The following is a 13,633-nucleotide window of genomic DNA, read 5'->3' as shown; positions in this document are numbered from 1 at the left end:
GTTTTACCGTCGCACAGCCGAAAAAACAGCCGAGTGGCTGGTAGACAAAGAGTGGCCCACTCGAGGTGTGTATGAATCAGACCAGCTGATGATGTCATCATGTTTTGTGACTCACAGAGCCAACTGTTATGTAATGGTGATGCAAAAATCACAATCAAATTCTTGCTAGCGTCTGTTGCTCCCACCCCCTTTTTTTGATGTCTTATTCTGTGCTGCCTTCTTTTCTACCTCCAACACTTCCTCTCTGCATTATCATCTTTTTTCTTTCTTTTTTTAACCCTTTGCTATAATGACATCCTCTGCCTGACTCTCAAGGCAAAACATTTTAGTACAGAAGGAACCCCTGAGGGAAGGACTAAATTTTCCTATTCTGCTTTGTCCTCCATACGTCAGCGGCCACGTAGATGAACCTTTTTGTGTGTGTGTGTGTGTGTGTGTGTAGTTAAAGCAGGAAGCTACTGCATCTCATCCTGCACAAGTGAAGCGGGGATGCTGTGAGCTTATGTTATGTCCTACTGTTATTTGCTTTTCATTGCACCTCATGTGTTTAATGTGATCTGAAACAGAGGTGTAGTTATTTTTTAGTAGTATATATTTTTTTTTCTGTTGTCCACATTTAGTTTACTTTCTGCTTATAGCGACAATATTACATGTATTCAAATACACTTATGTGACTTAATATCTCTCTCTGATTGGTGACTTCCTGTAGAGATGTGCCATGTGGTGAAGATGGCCTTTGGAAAAAGGAACGAGAAAAAAAAAAGCAATGAATTCATCCCTGTTTGTTCCTCTCACACTGTCTGCGTACATTTTCCACCCTGATTTGGAAACTGGTTGCAATTTTCTGCGTGTCTTTTCTCTTTCCAGCTTGTTGCACCTTCACAGACAATATGTGGAGAAATATGCTTATAGAGCCTTTAGAATAATGGCATAGCCAAGAGTTTTACAGCTTTTTTTTTTTTTCTTTCTTTAACACTCCGTGTTGGCAGGAGCACCCAGTTAAGACTCATAAAAACTGTGGACTGGGGTCTGTGTAGCTGCTAAGCTGAGCCTAGTACATTATTTATTCCAATATTCAAAATATAAAAATAAACTGAGCAAATTGTTAAATATCTGAAAGAAGGAACAGTATATAGCAAATGTCTTGTTAGTTGTGTGTTAAGCAGCAATTGTTACCCAACTGGTCAGTCCCTCTCTGTGTCTGGCACAGTTCCACAGTTCTCCAGACAGAAAGGCAGGGAGGGCCGCACTGACACTGAGTGATGGGTCTGCACCCAGGGCAGCTGTGCTGGTCTACAGGGCCCCGCTGGGCCCAGAGAGGCCCTGCTGATGCGCACATCATTAATGCTGAAAGAGATGAATTTGTGTCTGTGCGATGGTGCACAAACCCACAAAGCCAAGGGAACCCTGCATTTGCTTTCACCCTTCCAAAAAGAAAATACAAGGGACGGGATAATTTTGTTTGATTCTTACCACAATATTTATTCACCATATGGTCAGCCTGCTTCTTGGCATCGTGCGAAAGCAACATGCCCCCCCCCAAAAAAAAGAAGAAGCCAGAAACGACAACAACAACAAAAAACCCAATGATATTCTGCCTCACATCATCATCTCTAAAAGTAGGGCAGCCTACGCTTTGAACATAAGGCTTCTCTGCATGGTTATTAACCCACTCAAACGGACACATGCATCGCATTATAGCACAGGTACAGGAGCTTACAGGATATTTATATTTATTTATGTTTGTTTTGTTTTTTTTTTAAGTGGATTTTGATTGGACATAAGATGAAAACAGTAGTAAATTATAAGCCATACGCATCTATGTGCTCAGTAATTCATACTCTCCATATCCATTAATAGAAAATCAACAGGAGTATTGACTGCTACAACTTGTTTTCCAATTTGGAACAACATTGCTTGGACACCATCAATGCTTAATTGTTTCCATATTGGCCTTTTTTGTTTGTTTGTTTGTCAGGGCTTTGGCATAACAGAGTAATCTAAACAGTGACTGCCCCCCACAAGGCAGCTGTGTGCTCTAACACACCTTTCGCACTGTGCTGCTGCTCTGTGCTTCGGTGTGAGCCATGGCCACATGGTTTCACAAAGGGGACTGATGTGTTTGCTTTGCAGCAGCATGGATACCTGTTAAAAGACTCGTCAGTGGGTGACCTCTTTTATAGTATGTGGGTTAGTTTCAGAGGAAAAGTAAAGTTGTTTGTTTCAGCCTTTTCTTTTTCCATGTTTGACAGTACAGTACGTTACAGTTTTCTTTTTTTTAGTAACTTCCTCATTGTGAAACAGTAAGGAGCCCTGACACAGTCTCTTAAATTTTTACTAACTTCGCTTTTAACAGAAAAAGCTGCAGCAGCAAACGAGGAGGAGGTGCAGAAGGCTGACGTCTCATCAACAGGCCAAAGTGTGATCGACAAAGACGCCTTGGGACCAATGATGCTGGAGGTGGGTGCACGGCCTTTTCCTCCTTACTCATAGCGCCATATGTGAAGAAAATATTATGAAATGCCAGACTCGTGCTGAAGTACCCCACACTCCACTCATTTGCTACCACTCACACAAGAGATGCTCTCCTCTTTAAATCATGATTGCTATATAAAGTGTCGCATCTACAGAGAACAGTTAAAAACGAGCCAACCGTGGTTGTGTGTGAGCGTTGCGGAGTTAACGCTGCCAGCATCTTGTATCCGCCCCTGATTGGCTATAAATCACAAGCGGGCCAATGGGGCCCCGTTGTACCACGAAGGACCACTGGAGTGCTTACATATAATAGGAAAGAAAGCAACAGCCTGGCGGATGAATCAGTCCATTGAGCCTGTCCTCTCACTCACTTCCTCCCTCCCTTTCTCTCTCCTGCTTGTTCAGTTCTCTTTCCTCTGTCTCTCCCTCCCCATCTTCTCTTCCTTCGCCTCTAGATCTGTCCTGTCATGGAATATTTATAGCTCTCCTGGTCCAGCGTCACTGAATCGACATACTAACTCGCAGCTAAATATAGACCAGTGCAGCCTGCAAGCTTTCCCATCTGTCAGCAGCCCCAAAACACAGCGATCGGCCATTCACACCCGCTCCGCTCTAGCCATGTCCCCGTCCGCCAGCCCAGGCTAATTACAGTGTGCTCTGCGGAGTATGGCTGTCGGCAGGAAATGCACCCACGCGCCCCATGACCCTCCTTCAAGGCCTTCTGCTGCCCACTCTCATGCCAACTCAAAGACGGACAAGGCTGTGAAGAAACATTAGTGTGCTGTTGTTTTAACCTTCTGGGAGCAGTCTTCTTCTGTCACATGATTTATTGTGGCATGTAGTTTGCATCCTTGCTAGCCCACGCGGTACAGAGGCTGTTGTGTGTTTCATGCATATTTTTGCCTCTACCAACAAAGTGTTAAGCATCACTGTCATACAGTACTAGAGGCATGTTTGAATTGCTTTAAGACAGAAATGTAGAAAATGGCTAATATTAAGCGAGAATTTATGAGAAGAGAGAACTCTGGTTGCAAAGCACTGCTCAGATTTAAATAATCCAGAGAAATTCCCAGATTCCTACCCTGCTGCAATTCATTACCTGCTGTGTAGCAATATTTAATCATATGTGAAAACAATAGGTTCTATGATATCACTCACAATGTATTTATTCAGGCTTTATTAATTTGTAGTTGCTGTAGAAATGTCTCTAGTGTTTATATTTAGTATTTAGGGAGGGTGTTGCAAATTAAGGTATTGGCTAAGAACATTATGCAAGAGTGTCTGGAGGAAGGCAGGCGTTGGCACTAGAGTGTTTGCTCTGTTTTTGTTTGCCCTACTTGTGCAGTTCATGGCCTTTCTTCATGCAGACTGGACTTACACAACCGTGTTTTTGGAACAGCTCTGCTTCATGCAGTGATAGATGAGATCTCCTTAATCTATTTTCAGATCGTGCTGTGTTAAGGCGTGCAAAGGAAAACTTTCTTCTCAACATGATCATGTGTTCCCGGGATATGGGTTTGCTACATCCAGACTTGTCTGTTCACTGTAGATTTGTTAGGAAGTGTAGTTTGAGACATATACACTATAGTTATAGATGAGCAAGGATGCCAAAAACCCAACACGATACAAAATAAACATTTACGTTATAAATCCTCTTGCTACCCATTGAACAATTCATGTGACCCTACACGCTGACAAGTGTGTGTGTAGTGTAGATAATGTTTATTTAAGCTGAGGTGAGACACCTTGAGAAGAGTCTCTTGCGTCTTATCTTGACATCAACTTTACAGCATTACAAGCAGCAGAATTCCCTTTTTAAGAGCTCCCGGTGATTTGATGGCCTAATTGACACCATCTTGTGTGTAATGGCTGACCTGGGGCTGTATTCTTTCAATTAAGTACTGCTCCTCCTTCACATCCGCCCGTCTCTGCAGGCACATGCTTTTATCCTGCTTTTTATCAGCCACAGCGATGGTGAGCGTCTGTGGGAGTGATCCATGTACCCGGCACATGGCGTACTAATCGTTCCTCTTCAGACACAACTAGTACATGTGTCGGCTGTCATGGGGATGTTAGCATCAGCAGTCGTTGGAGTTTTTAGATAAACTGTGCCTTCACTGAGTCGCCTGGCATTATCTGTGAGATCATAGAGGTAACAGTGCATTAGATGATGTTGCGGAAAATAACCAGACGTGGCGAGATTTCCTTTTTTGTTAGGGAGTTGTGGAAGTATTGCGTATTGTAGAATTTGCCATGATTTGTGCCAACATTTTTGTGCTGTATAAGCATTCTTGCTGGAGCACACTAATCACATCTCAGGCACAGTAGGCGCAAATAGAACATCCCTAATGATAATGAGCTAACGAGCTAATTGGTAATTAAGTTACAATAAGACAAACAAACAATAGAATTCAGTAGAATATACATCTTTCTCTGCATCTGTTTGTGGAGTTTATATGCTTAAAACTGGATATCCTGACCATTAACCAGTGAAAGAAAAATGACCCAGTCCATAGTGAACAAACTTCTGAACTGTCTTTTTTTTTAATCCTCCAGGCTCTGGATGGCTTCTTCTTTGTGGTGAACATGGAGGGTAACATTGTGTTCGTGTCAGAGAACGTGACCCAGTACCTGCGCTACAACCAGGAGGAGCTGATGAACACCAGTGTCTACAGCGTGCTGCATGTCGGGGATCATGCTGAGTTCATCAAGAACCTGCTGCCTAAATCCCTCGGTTGGTTCAGAGATTGTTTTTCCCCTTTTTTTTCTTCTTGCTGTCAGTTTCTGTCTCACTGTGTCTCTTTTAGTCCATGTCCCTCGCTTTTCCTGACTTTGCATGTATGTCCTTTGTGCTGTGCTTCCGCTGCCTCTTAACACCCTCGCCTCTCTCGTTCTCCTTATTCAAACAGGTATGTTGTAGGTGGCTGTTGTTGCAGTGATGTCAGATTAATTAAAACATTTAAACGGTCACGGTCAGAAAGCATTTGATTCAGCTGTTTAACAGAGACTTTTAGGATGCTGCAAAAACCTATAGGTTCTTCATTTGTCCCTTTTGCTGACGCTCAGCCCAAACATTTGCTCGCACTCTTCCTCCCTCCCTTTTCAGCTAATTAACTTCCTTTTTTTGGCTTCTCTCCCCTGTCAGCAGCATCGTGCGCCTCCTATATTTCCATTTCATGTCCTTCCTTCTCCTTCTCTTCACTTATTTGTGTCATTCTCTCTTTCTCTGCCACGAACGCTCACCAAGTTCCTATTTTCATGTTCTCACTTTCCCATTTTTTTAGCCCACACACGGAAAACATTGCGTTTATCCTCACCTTACTCCATTTATTCTGTCACGTAAGATAGAATTTACTTTCATAGCCGCGGCCATTTAACATCCTGCCTCTGCATGACTTCCGCACGAGAGGTGATTTTTGATCTGTGCCGTTGGAGCTCATCAGGAGCTCGAAGTTCTCCTCTCCTTCTCTCGTGGCGCTTCGGATTGAGGTCTGAGTACCCAGCCCATCTGGGTGGGAGAGCAGCGCAGAGCGAAGCACCCTGGAAACGATCAGTGGGCTGTGTCCCAGATACTGGGAGATTATCAATGCACTGAATGAGATCACAAACCAGATGGAGTGTGATGGGAGTTTGTTAGAGTGAACAGAGTGGCGTGTGTGACTATACGTTTCTTTCTTTGTGTGCACGTACGCGCACGGCCGCTTACACATGTGTGTGCCCTTTCTGGTGTGTTTGCTCGCGCCTGTGTAAGTGTTGGAGAGAAGAAGAAAGATTGGCAATGATGTTTTACAGGACATGCATATGGAGGCCTGGCTGTGATGCATAGCTGTGGATAGATGGCGCAGGGCTCAGGGTTCCAACTGCTCATTATGACTGATCTCTACCCAGCAACAACCCTCTCTTTTTTACACTTTTTCTGCCTTCATTCTCTCTGTCTTGCTCTCATTATGTCTTTCACTTGCAGCGTGGTAGCCTCTCTTGGCTCGCTCGTTGCAGCTCCCATTCTCCGCGTCCTGTTGTTCAGTTTTTGCTGCAGTACAATTTGCTTAAAAGAAAATCTCCTGTTCCCTTTCCTCCCCCTCGATTTAGTAAATGGTGTCCCGTGGTCCAGCGAGGGTCCAAGAAGGAACAGTCACACTTTCAACTGCCGAATGCTGGTCAATCCACACGGCGAGAGCCAGGAAGAGCCACACGAGCACGAGCCGCAGCAGCAGAAATATGAGACCATGCAGTGTTTTGCCGTTTCGGAGCCCAAGTCCATCAAGGAGGAAGGAGACGGTATGCAAGGAGGGAAAAACGGAGACTAAAGCGGCACCCTATGAAACACACTTAAGCATTTCCTACTAGGCACAATTGCGTTGAATGTTATAGTTTGCTTTGATTAAGTCTAAACCATTTGCAGTAACCTTGTTAAATAGTTTTATAGTATGATTAGGTTCCAAGAGCAAGAAAATAATATAGCCTGAAGTACAAAGGTGTTTGAATCATCGGGGGAAGCATTTTAACATTCAGCAACCTGACCCTTTTAGAAATTGCACACACTTATGTCAGCACGTTAAAACACTTGACAGAGGACTGAAAGACCTCTTCAGAAAGTAATTCAATTAAAACTGACAGTTTGCTTTGGAGCGTTCAATTAAAAAGCAAACAAAAGCAAGGATTTGTCTACTCGTATAACATTAGACTGAATTCTGCCCTCTTCAGTGGAGAGCTGAGTCGAGGTGAGCGGGATCAGACTTTTTTTTTTTTTTTTTTTTTTTTTAAAGTAGTGTAAAGATATACACACACCATCGACAAAACCTGGAGAAGGAAAGTAAGAAAGCTTGCTTGTCTTTAAGAAACGCTGGTTGCCACCCAATGTAAAATCATTTAAAGTAATAATCAGCTGCTAGTCATTCATAGGGCGTTGATTGTTGACCATTATCTGTCTTATAACTGGATTTGTATAGCCAAATGATGAAGAGCAGTGCTGCTGCCACTCAACTTACACCCATGAAAAGTTAAGTGACACAAGGGAGACGGGAGGTTGGGCAGCTGTCATTAAAGCTCATCTATAATTCATGTACATCCCTTCCAAACCTGGGCTTATGACTCCAAGGGAACCATGTGCTTTAACCATGTAATGCAACAGCAAAAGCAGTCATTCAGTACTTTTCACAACAGCTTGAACACAACAACAGAATACAAACAAACTCGACACATTTGGGAGCATTTGTGTGTAAAGAAAGAAGAGGAATTTGTGTTAGCTTCTTGTATAAACATCTGCTCTCCTTTCCAGGGAAGCGATTTTAAATTGTATGTTGTTTCTGCTCTGCTTTCGGAGTTCAGTCACTGAGAGGTCACAGGGCTATTCCAGTGGTATTCAAGGCTTTAGATGGGAGCATGAGATGCTGAAGAGCGTAAAATTCCATTACAAACGACCTTTAGCCAGAATATTTCAGGACTTGTGATTGTACAGCAGCCTAAATCCCTTTTGTTCAAAGGCTATATTGCCAATCTTTAACTCAGCGGCAAATTAAAACAATAAGCAAATGTTTTACTCCAAATCTAGTTAGAGCCTTTTCCCCTACTCTCTGGCTTGCTTTTTGTGCACCAGCTGTTTGCCAGCCATACTTTGACAAGTAGGCCAAATAGGACTCGGGCCAGAGGTGTGCCAGTGTTTGTGTGTACTGAAGTGGCAAAGCAAGATGAGTGGTTACCAGTGCAGGAATCTGTCCAGCTATAGACAGAAACAGGGGGAATGGAGGCGATGGAAAGCAAGAAATTAATGTAGATTCACAGATTTGAGGGTCGGACCACCCAAGAGGCTTTTTAATAGGACTGTGTGCGAGTGTGCGTGTGCGCGTGTGTGTTAGTTCTGGCATGCATTCATTTACAAGAAACGTGTATGGGAGTGTGGGTATTACTGGCACCGAAAAGTTAGATGGCAGACTTTTTGGGGTCACCCCAGTCCTGGACTTGGCAGTGTCATATTTGCCATCAGTCAGTCAGCGCTTCACACACACAGACTTTAATGTTGAGCCAGGAGAGGTGTCATCAGTGTTAGATGTTCCTGCAGGTGAGAGTAGCCAGAGATGGGCATTCAAGCTCTCTTACACACACGTGCACACACACACACACACACACACACACACACACACACACACACACACACACACACGCCTTCAAAGGTCACACTTCATCATTTCCCTTGCCAGCGATAGCTGCTCCTCCTCATGAAAGGAGCGGAGCCCTGATCCCTATGCTCATTAATAACTGTATTAATTATGCTGCCTGGGAATAACATGCATTTCATTTTCTTTCCCTCCCTCTGTCTCTATCATTTACACCCCATCCCTCCCCTCTCTCCCATCCCTTCCCCCTTTCACCTCTTCTGTTTATCTCTCTGTTTTTGTTTTTTTTTTGTTATATACTCCATCTCCTATTTTCTTTCCTGTGCTATTCTGTTTTCTCTTTCTGAGTTTTTAATTATTTTTACTTTATTTTTTTTATTTTTTATTTTTAGACTTTCAGTCGTGCCTGATTTGTGTAGCTCGCAGAGTGCCAACGAAGGAAAGACCCATGCTTCCCACGCACGAGAGCTTCACTACACGTCAGGACCTACAAGGTACACGAACATGTCAGCCGGCAGTGAACTACAAACCGCTGTTCACAGAAAACTTTGCTCTTGATTTTTTTATTGCATCTTTGTTTTAGCATAGCATCTTTCCATATGTGGCTTTTCAAATAAAACTTGGCCCTGCATCAAAAGAATGGTGTAACGATTCTAGTAAGGCAAAGTTCCAGCAGTACCTTATTTGATGTCAACAGCTTGTAAATCACTTTGCACTACAGTTAGGGATTCAAAGAATATTATATCCTCGGTAAAGATCCTTAGGATTGAACAACTTAGTAGACCCAGCTTCCTACCACAGGCTGCTCTCTGGGAGGTAAAGTACCTGCCTGAACGCTGACACACAGACACAGACAGCTGTTTGTGTTTCACCTGGTCTTTGATGTACCCGTACCACTTGTGTGGCACAGACACACACACACTTAGTCACTCATGTATAGTAATTTACTGTGGTTTCCCACACAGACCTCAGTAGCCATGCATCTAGGCAGGGCTATTATTTATTTGCCTCTTTATTTGGACTGCACAATTTTAAATAATTGCCGTGATTTGTTTTATTCTAGATTGACAGCATTATTTTTCTCTCATATTTTGCTGAAAGTACTGCCTCTACATTCTTGTTATGCCTACAAGAGCTTCTTGGACATGGTGCGGAGCTGTGAATAGTTCTATTATGGATGCTAGTTTGACAAGTCTTTAGTCAGTCCCTATGGCTGTCATTCAAGCAGCAGTGTGCTTGTCACCCTTTCAAATGCATCATACTTTCATTTAAATTGTATTCCAGTGAGGGACAACTGTTACACTGCTGTGACTGTGTTTACACACGCAGCATGAGAGTACTTGTTGGGCTCTAAAGATAGTTGAGGCTGAGCTGCCCTGAACTCATTACCTGCTGTAATGAGTGGTCTTTTTAAATTTATACTGACAGCACTTATAATTGTATTTCCATGTCTAATCCTATATAGTCAGGACCTTCTATTCTGTTTACTAACACAGAAGCCATTTCTAACGTTGGGTAAGCTGTAATTAGAATGTAAACAAAGATTTATAATGTATTCTTTAAGTAATATTAAACCACTGAGATCCTGGCCGAGTCAACAGAAGAGACATTTATTTTTAATGTCGACATTAAATCTTTACATTTGTGTATGTCAACCGAAATGCTTTCCTTTATGACTAAGGTCTCTCTAATCCCGTACTGTGTGCTTAGGTAAGATAACATCCCTAGATACCAGTCTGCTACGAGCATCCATGAAGCCGGGCTGGGAAGATCTTGTGAGGCGCTGCATCCAAAGGTTCCACCTACAGAATGATGGAGAGATGTCTTTTGCAAAGAGACACCAGCAGGAAGGTAATTCCATTAACTATGAGGACAATCGTGTTTAATTTTTTGCTCTGGATATTAGAGTCATTGGGGATGGCTGCATTAGCATGAAACGGTTGTTTAAAGAGGGGCTGCAGCCACATTAAGGAAATGGTCAAATGAAAAGTGTTATTTTGCCATCAATGTGTGTACATGTGTGCCTAGTGCTCCGACACGGCCAGGCGTTCAGCCCCATCTATCGGTTCTCCCTCTCTGACGGAACCATCGTCTCAGCCCACACCAAGAGCAAACTGGTACGCTCGTCTGCCACCAACGAACCTCAGCTCTACATGTCCCTGCACATCCTACAGAGGTATGTCCTACCTGCTCCACGTGAGTCAAAAAGACTGACATAAACCCGAGGCATCAACTTGCTAGCATGTTTTGTCCTGTGAGTTCCCTGCAGCACTGCCTGTTGGCTTCATGGAAATTGTGAGGATGGCACGGTTTTCAAAATATGTGCTTCCAAGTGTTCTTGGTCAAAATCAGACAGCGATATGTTACACCCCCCCAAAGAGAAACAAAACCAGAAAAAAAACCAAAACAAACATATTTTCTCACTTCCTCCTCATGGTAAATTCATGTAGTTGTATTCATACTTTGTCTCATTGTTGGCAAACAGAAGAGTTTTATTACATGTCATATCCCATCCTTGGCATGCACATTGACATTTTTCTTGCAGTATAGTTTATACTGTATAGATTATTTACCCTTTACCCTATTGATTTTCTGCGCATCTCATTGTGCATGCATTCATATGATAGTAAAAAGCGTATTTGAAGAAATGCAGAAATGTTCCTTTTCAGTTTAAAGCAGCCAGTTTTCTAAGATTTCTAACTCCCATGTACAACTTTTGGTATTGTTTTTTTCTAATGTGTGTGTTTGTGTTTTAAAATCCAGGGAGCAGACAGTATGTGGAATGGGTCAGGACATGGGCCCTGGCAATCAGGCCACAGGGATGGCTCCCAAACCAATGAACTCTTCCACTCCCTCCATGACTCCTCCAACCCCAGGCAGCTTGCCAGGTTCAGGGCCTCAGGGCCAGGACACTACCATCAGCAGCAACAGCACGCCTTTCTCCCCCCCAGGTCCTGCTGGTCCCAGAGAACCAACGGCTATGGGGGGGCATATGCAGGTCTACCGCTTTGGCTGTCCTCAGCCACACAACCACAATGGGAGCATGCAACCACCACAGCAGGGCCCCAACTGGAGGATGAATAGCCCCTCTCGTGCCAGCCCAAGCCCAGCCGGAGGACCCCATCCACCTCCGCAGAACTCTATGCTATCACCCAGGCACCGAGGGAGTCCTGGGGGTGCAAGCAGCCCTCGTGTAGCAGGGGGTCTGCATTCACCCTCACCAGTGGGGATGTGCAGTGGAGGGCCTGGAGGTGCAGGAAGTAGCACGGCTAGCACCCATGCTAACAGCTATACTAGCAGCTCTCTGTCAGCTCTGCAGGCCCTTAGTGAGTGCCATGGTGTAGGACACGGGCATGGACCCCCTCATACACATACACTAGGGTCTCCAGACCGGAAAATGGGCTCCCCAGCTGGGGTCACACCAGGGTCAGCGGTAAACGCTCATCTGATGTCAAAACTTGGAGGATCCACCAGTGCTATTGGTGGTTCAGGAGACTCATTTGGACCTCATTCAGAGATGAGTCAGGGACACACCCAGGCCCAAACAGAGGGGAACTTAGTGGAGCCCAAGGAGGAGAGGGATGGACCCCTCGAGGGCCATGATGCTCACAGCCGTGGACATGACAACAAGGGCCACACCAAGTTACTGCAACTGCTCACCACCAAGCCAGAACCCCTGGAGACTCCTCTTTCCCCTGGTGCAGGAGTTGAGGGCAAGGACCAGGCTGGGACAGGGGTCCGGGGTGGCAACACTCACGCCACGTCCCTTAAAGAAAAACATAAAATCCTCCACCAACTGCTTCAGAACAGTACATCCCCCGTGGATCTTGCTAAGCTCACCGCAGAGGCTACAGGCAAAGAGATGGGCCAAGACCAACCCCAGGGTTCCGGTAGTGCTGCTTCTGCGGCAGACATTACTCCTAAGCAGGAGCCATTGAGCCCCAAGAAGAAGGACAATGCCCTGCTACGCTACCTACTGGATAAGGATGACACTGTAATGAAGGACAAGGTCCCTAAGCTAGAGCCTGGGGAAGTGAAAGTCGAAGGGGGCAAACACCCGCAGGTCAAGGCGGAGAAACAAGATGCAGGATACGACCGCGCTGAACAGGTCAGTTTAACGGAGTTAATCTTGTTTCCTGTCTTTTTCTTCTTTGAAATGAGTAAAGGACTAGAGTTACCCCAAAACTAACTGTAACCTCTTTAGCCTGTTGCAAAAAGCAAAAGTTTTCTGCCCTCTATTGCTCCACTTGCCTCTTCTCTCTGTTTTGCATGAATCTGGGTTAGGTAGTAGATGCCACGTCCATGCAGGATGTTACAGCTAAATGTACAAACAGTCAGGGAATGCAGAAGGCAAACAATATTTGTTGCGCATATATACATTCCGAATGACCAGCATATACACTGAACTCATTGTGTATGCTCTTTATTAATGTATATAAACACATCAGGTCCTTTCACTGCCTGTGTGTTGGCAGCTGAGGGAATCTATCCGCCAGCTTCAAACAACTGTGACATTTGGAAGGAGCCCCTGTGGTTCTTCAGCCATTTGATCCTGGTTGCTTTTGGCCAGATTCCTCAGGTTTGGCACCGTGCTCAGATCAAGACTGGCGCTGAAAGAGAGAAAGGAGTCAAAGGAAGTGAGCGGGCAGAGTGTTGCTGGTGAAACTCAAAATTTCTTTGTAGCTGATGTTCTAGCAAGGCAGAGTGTTTAGAACAACCTGCTGATGCCCTAATGCAGGAAAGAAACCCGGCATCACAGACACTCACAAGCTTTCATACAGGAAACCTGCACATGACACGCTCTACTAAACACCTATGCAAGCCTGCAAGTGTCATTCTATCACATACTCTTCACTGCTAAACCGCAGAATTACAACAAATGACATATAATTACATAAATGCCCTTCCTTTTCTTTTCTGTCTCTGTATCATTAGCTTCCTCTTCTTCGACCAGTCACGTAGTCTGGGTTGCATGCATGCCATTTAAATGTCAGTAACACTGAACAGAGGTCACATTTTTTTGCCAAAGTGCATGTTCATTTTTT

The 13,633-nt window shown here is 44.3% G+C and overlaps 1 protein-coding gene across 9 annotated transcripts in view; it reads left to right on the top strand.

Moving 5' to 3' along the window:
* The window catches only part of ncoa2 (nuclear receptor coactivator 2), a 61,707-nt gene that overhangs the window by 32,624 nt on the left and 15,450 nt on the right, over positions 1-13,633 (top strand). For all 9 annotated transcript variants that reach the window (XM_082547050.1, XM_082547052.1, XM_082547054.1 and 6 more), the window contains 7 exons: positions 2,357-2,460; positions 5,032-5,209; positions 6,565-6,753; positions 8,981-9,082; positions 10,299-10,439; positions 10,617-10,764; positions 11,352-12,696. In XM_082547050.1, the coding sequence (XP_082403176.1) occupies positions 2,357-2,460; positions 5,032-5,209; positions 6,565-6,753; positions 8,981-9,082; positions 10,299-10,439; positions 10,617-10,764; positions 11,352-12,696 (2,207 nt within the window). The remainder of the gene's footprint in view (positions 1-2,356; positions 2,461-5,031; positions 5,210-6,564; positions 6,754-8,980; positions 9,083-10,298; positions 10,440-10,616; positions 10,765-11,351; positions 12,697-13,633) is intronic.

The sequence above is a fragment of the Aulonocara stuartgranti genome, assembly GCF_965226115.1.
Source record: "Aulonocara stuartgranti genome assembly, chromosome: 9".
Lineage (NCBI taxonomy): Eukaryota > Metazoa > Chordata > Actinopteri > Cichliformes > Cichlidae > Aulonocara > Aulonocara stuartgranti.
Note: the sequence above shows the minus strand (reverse complement) of the source record. Positions and strands in the feature narration are given on the sequence as shown.